Raw genomic sequence first — 5,936 nt, 5'->3', positions numbered from 1 at the left:
AATAATAATAATAATTAATAATAATAGTAATTAATAATAATAATAACAATAATAATAATAATAATAATAATAATAATAATAATAATAATAATAATAATAATAATAATAATAAAAAATAATAATAAGCCGGAAGATTCCTAAAATAATAAAAATTCTTTATCATCATCCAACACGTCTTTTTGATCGTATTTTTAACTCGATGAGTTGTTAAAATTTTGTTGAAGTAAAGAAAAAGAAGTTACTTATTTTATGATTTATAATCAGTTTATGCTAATTTTACAATAAGAACATGCCGAAAACATACAAATTTCATTCATTCCAACTTTATTAATCAATATTTCCTATGAACTGCTTATTACTTTTTTGCAACTTTTTGTAAAAGGTAATAAATGGACCCGTTCATTACCTTTTTGTATTTTTGTAATTGGATAATCAATTTTTCAGCATAATTCTGACCATTTATAATGCTAAATTTAATATTAAAAAAAATTAAAATATGTCAACTGAATTTTACTTGCAAAGAAGTGTTCCATCTTTTAGCAATTTCGAGAAATTCTCGGGTGTTCCTTCGGTTGAAATATTTTCACCGCTCATCTTTTTGATCCACTCCAACAAACCTTGTGCTTCATCACTATTAAATTTCGATGCTTGCTATAAGTACCTAATGTCAATTTACACGTAAGCAAGAATTAATATCATAATTGATAAATTATCAGTCGTATCATATTTTTACCTTTTAATACTAAGTTTTCAAGTTTTATTTCTAGCATACTAAATTCAAAATATCATTAATGTTATAAAACATTTCAATATTTGAAATGGAAATATTGCCATGCTTGAATAAATAATACTCGAAGAATAATTGATCATTTGTATCAGTATTTAAAATTAATATTTTGTAGAAATAAACAGAATTGAAATGATAATTACAAAAGAGAAGAAAAAAAATCAAAATAAAAGTTGTCAAAACTTTTTTCATTGCACAAAAAACTTTTCAATTAAATTTTGAATTGAAATTTTTATTTAATTTCTTATATCTTTTCCTTTCCCAAATGTCTAACAATCATTTTGGATCAAATTTAAGCATTTTTTTGCAAAAAAAAGAAAAAATGAAATAAAATAGAAATGAAAAATAAAAAAATATAAAATAGAAAACAGAAAGGAAAAATGCGCCAACAACAGATGATAAAATTCACATTCTACAACCGTTTTTTTTTCTTTTACACCTATCAATTTTGAATTTGAATTTGACAAATTTTATTAAACTGTAAATTTAATCAAACAAAATGAATTTTTTTTTCTTGTTTATTTATTTTTAAACATACCTTTTGCATGACAGCAAAGCCAATACCACCAGCAGTTGTACGGGTTGACATTTTTGCACAATTTATCTACTCGGAAATGATTTTAAATTGAATAATATTCTTCACTAAGTGATACTTTTAGTGAATACAGCTGTTGAAATTGAATGAATGAAGTTAGAAATGATATTGTAAAGTATGATTTTGATGTTTTCTTTTGATAATTGTAATAGATTTAGTTTAGCAGAGAAATAGTAGATTTAAATGATAAGAATATATAGAGGGATGAGGATGATGAGCTCGAGCTTAAGTTTGAACTTCTCCAACTAAGAGGCACAGCTTCAGTTGAGCGCTTTTTAAAAGTGTGGATTACACCACACCCACTCATTTAAAAGATTGAAATTTTCCTTCCTCATCCTCTTCCTGCTTTTTTTTCCTTTTCTCTCTTCTTCTTCCTTTTTGTTTTTTCTTTTTTATTGATTTTCTCGAAAAATTTAGAAATGAAGAAAAAAGAAAACGAAAGAAAGAAGAAAGACGGAAAAATCAAATATTTTCCGGTAGAATAAAAATAGAGTAAAATAAAAAAAAAAAGAAGGAATCATAGATCTAATGAACAAAATTTTCCTACCGTAATTAATCATTTTACATTTTTTTATTCCAATAATTCATCCTTGTAACTATCATAATATTCATGTATGATTCATCCTCTTATCACTAATTTAATTATATCTATCAATTTTGCTATTTTTATTTTTGATAGTAAATATCAATTTTATTTATTGATATATCCGTTTACACTGATTGTTTAATCATAGTCATCAGTTAAGCGTGACTCATCCTTTTATCACTAATCCAACAGCTATCATCCATTTATCTCTATCAATTGATCGATCAATTTAGCATTTGCATACGTATTTACTCGATTTATTCCATTTACATATATTTATATACATATCGATTTTTTACCTTACCATACATTTATTATTTGAAAAAAGTTTCGATTTCAAAATTATCAAATAATTGATTTTGCAATTTTGCAATTTACATTTATAGTTGGAAAATAATCCATAATCAATTAGTTAGTTTATTAATCAGAAATTTTCCGTTTTTTTTCAACATCTTTCCGGTAATTCCGGAAAATCTTATCCATTTATTTCATTTATTTTTTCCAAAGCACAAAGTATATTAGTTGAAAAAAAAAAGAAGAAAAGAAAAACATTTGTTTATTTATCATCCAAACATAAAGAGGTCATTTAACAAATAAGTTATTTGATGGGAAAATGAACAACTGTTTCTTACGTTTAACTTTCAATTTCCTATACTTTTTTAATTTTTTAAAGTTTTAAAAATTGAAAATTTTACTTTCCAAAGTGCATTTTTCATTTTTTATCGCTGAAAAATTGTATAATTGAAGAAAAAAGCAGGCAAATATTACTTTTAGACAAAATTTTAAGTTTAAAAAATCTTTAAATTGGGAAAAAATTTCATTTTAAAAAACAACTAATGTAATAAAAATGCACTTTGGAAAGTAAAATTTCCAATTTCACATTTGATTATTATTCGAATCGATGAATTTGAAATGGATTTATGTCATTTCGGCAGTAGAAAAAAGAATTTAATCGTAAATAAAATTTCGCTGCATCTAATATATTCCTTATCAAAGAACATTTGAGAAAGCATCAATCCCCGCATTTAACTGTGATATTTGACAGTTACAATACCATGATAAAAATGTTATCGTAGTACCATTTATAGTATTTATCATACATTCCTGAATAATATGTATATTTGACACATACACTATGATATATTCATGATCGTACTCATGATATCCGATATACACAATGTCATATTTTGGTACATCATGATATCGAATGATAACACTTCATGGTACTTCATGTCTTCTGGTAATCTTTCATCTGTCATTTATGATATTTATAAAAATTCGCTATAATTATTTGCCATCCGTTAAACCGTTTATGGTACTTCTTTTGACAACATTTTTATTTCAATATTTAGTGTAAATGTGTAAATGCTGCTTACAAACTTTCACTACTATGCTTATTATTACTTTTTTGTTAATATCAGTGATAAAATCATAAGTATGCACCCTAAATGATGTGATAACAGAAATGTTAACATTAGTGATAAGACTATTTTGGTAATAAAATCGTAAGTATGCACCCTAAATGTTGTGATAACGAAAATGTTAACATAAATGATAAAAACTATTTAACGGCGAATTCATAAATATGCATTCAAAATGATGTGATAACGAAAAATGAAATTATGCTACAGTAAAAGTGAATTATGCTACATTTGAAATGACTTCGTGCAAATCAAATATTGCAATAAATTATTTTATTGTGAAATTCATTTAAACTTTAACCACATTTGCATCATTTTACAAGATATAGTGGACAAATTTTTAAATAATGAAACAAAAAAACAAAAGGAAGAAAAAATTTCAATCATTAATTAAGAAAAATAATCGAATTAAATGCATGTTATAAGTGTTAGTTATATTATTATTAAATTAAACAATTATTGAATTTGATAAGATAATGGATCGTAATAAATGGTCATGTAAATAAAAATCAATATTGTTGGTTGATTATGGTAGTTCATTATGATTATTATTGTAATAACATTTTAAAATATATATTATACACTATGCAAAAAATTTTTGTTGTCGGATAATTTGAAACAAAAATTATATCAAATTTCAAATGTGGTTGATTTTTTCTTTTTGCTCTTCTAATTTATCACTTTTGTTTATCATTATTAAAGTTGCAAAAAAAAAGGCACACATCGAGATAGATTTAAATAAGAAATGAAATTTAATAAGTTAAATTATATCATTTCGAATATAGCATTGATTGTCAACATCACGAATCGATTAAACTAGACAATAGTTGAATTTGATAAGATAAGGCATTGTAATACAAATAGTCATATAATATTACTGATTGATTAAATTTAGAAAGTTATTTACAGAAAACACCACTTATTATTTTATTATTAGTCAAATGGAGTAGTAATTTAGAACTAATTATCAAAATGCTAAAATTTCATTCTTTTATTTTGTAGTTAAATGACAAGAAAAAAAAGGAAAAGAAGAAAACTGCAATATGTCGGAATAATTTAATTATTTTTGGTGATAATAATAGGCTTTTTTTTTTTTCTAAAAACGTTTTCATAATACCGACCAGTTTTATTGTTAATGATTTCATTTTTGATTCGATAATGTCCAATCAGTTCAAACAAGTGTATTATTAGTATCGATAACAAGTACATTATTACTTTTTTGTTTTAGTAATTTAATCTGCAAGATAAGTAATCTGATAATAACAAGTAATATCAGGTAATTTCGTCACTGAGCACAATATATCATCACCATCATCATCACCATCATCATCATCATTATCATCATCGCCATCATCGTCATCATTATCATTATCATCATCATCATTGTAATCATTACCTTTACCATTATCATTGTCATCTGTACTTTCGGCAATTTCATTATTTATGATATCGGAATTTAACCAATTGCATAGATATGTTAAACTGTCTAATATATCTGCAAAAATTTTGCATATTTAAAATATTTACAGAACTAAAAATGTAAATGAAACATTCAGCAAAAAAGGAAAAAAAGAAAAGAAAGGAATATAGATAAATGATATTAGTAAAATATCGTATGCAAATACAAATTATTTTTAGGAATGGAACTATTTTCTTACCTAATAATTAGTAAGTTTTAATTAATCGGAAAATTTTTAAATTAACACATTCGATATATTTGAACAAACTATAATTTAAATTATAAAATTCCATGATTATTTCCAGCAATAGAAATAGCAATTGAACAATGGAATTCACGCACTTTTTTTTTTTTAAAATGTTTTTGTATTTTTCATAAAATTTGGGGTTTACAAATTTTAAGAAAAGGAATTAGCTAATTAGTTAATTAATCAATTGACTAAGTTAATATTCATTACCATGAAAAAAATCATCATCATTTGTATTCGAATATATTGTAAAAGAAAGAAATGGTCGGAAAACAACATCACATAAATCAATTAAAATGAGTGATATTCGAGCTGCGCGTAGGAAACGGTTAATTTCACGAACAGAATTTGGAAAAAGTGTTGGAGTAAATAATAGCAAAGCATCTGTAATCATTCAATAATTACTAATCAATAATTTATGAGAAAATCAAAAAATCCTAAAAAACGATTTATTGATTTCTCTAAAGTGAAAATATAATAAATTGATAGATTTCAGAACTTCTTCAATACCATAAATTCTATGCAAAAAAGAAAAAGGGCAGAAGCCTCAATTAATATTAGTTGATTAAATGATTACAATAAATTTTGTTCAGATTTTTTTTACTGCAAACTTAAATATTATTGAATCAATGCTAGAAAGGCGGAAAAGTTTTGAAAAAAAATTATCGCTCCATTGTTGATCATTATCATTATTATTATTATTATTATTATTATTATTATTATTATTATTATTATTATTATTATTATTATTATTATTATTATTATTATTATTATTATTATTATTATTATTATTATTATTATTATTATTATTATTATTATTATTATTATTATTATTATTATT

The 5,936-nt window shown here is 23.5% G+C and overlaps 2 protein-coding genes across 3 annotated transcripts in view; both read right to left on the bottom strand.

The window, feature by feature from the left end:
• The window catches only part of LOAG_18473, a 4,863-nt gene extending 3,315 nt beyond the window's left edge, over positions 1-1,548 (bottom strand). For both annotated transcript variants that reach the window (XM_020451135.1, XM_020451134.1), the window contains exons 1-2: positions 1,326-1,548; positions 515-651 (exon numbers count right to left, since the gene is read on the bottom strand). In XM_020451135.1, the coding sequence (XP_020305106.1) occupies positions 515-651; positions 1,326-1,376 (188 nt within the window). In that variant the 5' untranslated portion in view covers positions 1,377-1,548. The remainder of the gene's footprint in view (positions 1-514; positions 652-1,325) is intronic.
• Positions 1,549-4,621: 3,073 nt separating this feature from the next.
• On the bottom strand, positions 4,622-5,489 carry LOAG_11930 (hypothetical protein; the record flags this gene model as incomplete). The annotated part of the gene is made up of 2 exons (XM_003147445.1): positions 4,622-4,884; positions 5,306-5,489. 2 exons carry the CDS (start codon positions 5,487-5,489, stop codon positions 4,622-4,624), a joined length of 447 nt encoding a protein of 148 aa, XP_003147493.1.
• Between the last annotated feature and the right edge of the window lie 447 nt (positions 5,490-5,936).

This window comes from Loa loa (assembly GCF_000183805.2).
Source record: "Loa loa unplaced genomic scaffold supercont3.327, whole genome shotgun sequence".
Taxonomy (NCBI): domain Eukaryota; kingdom Metazoa; phylum Nematoda; class Chromadorea; order Rhabditida; family Onchocercidae; genus Loa; species Loa loa.
This window is presented reverse-complemented; position numbering and strand designations above follow the sequence as displayed.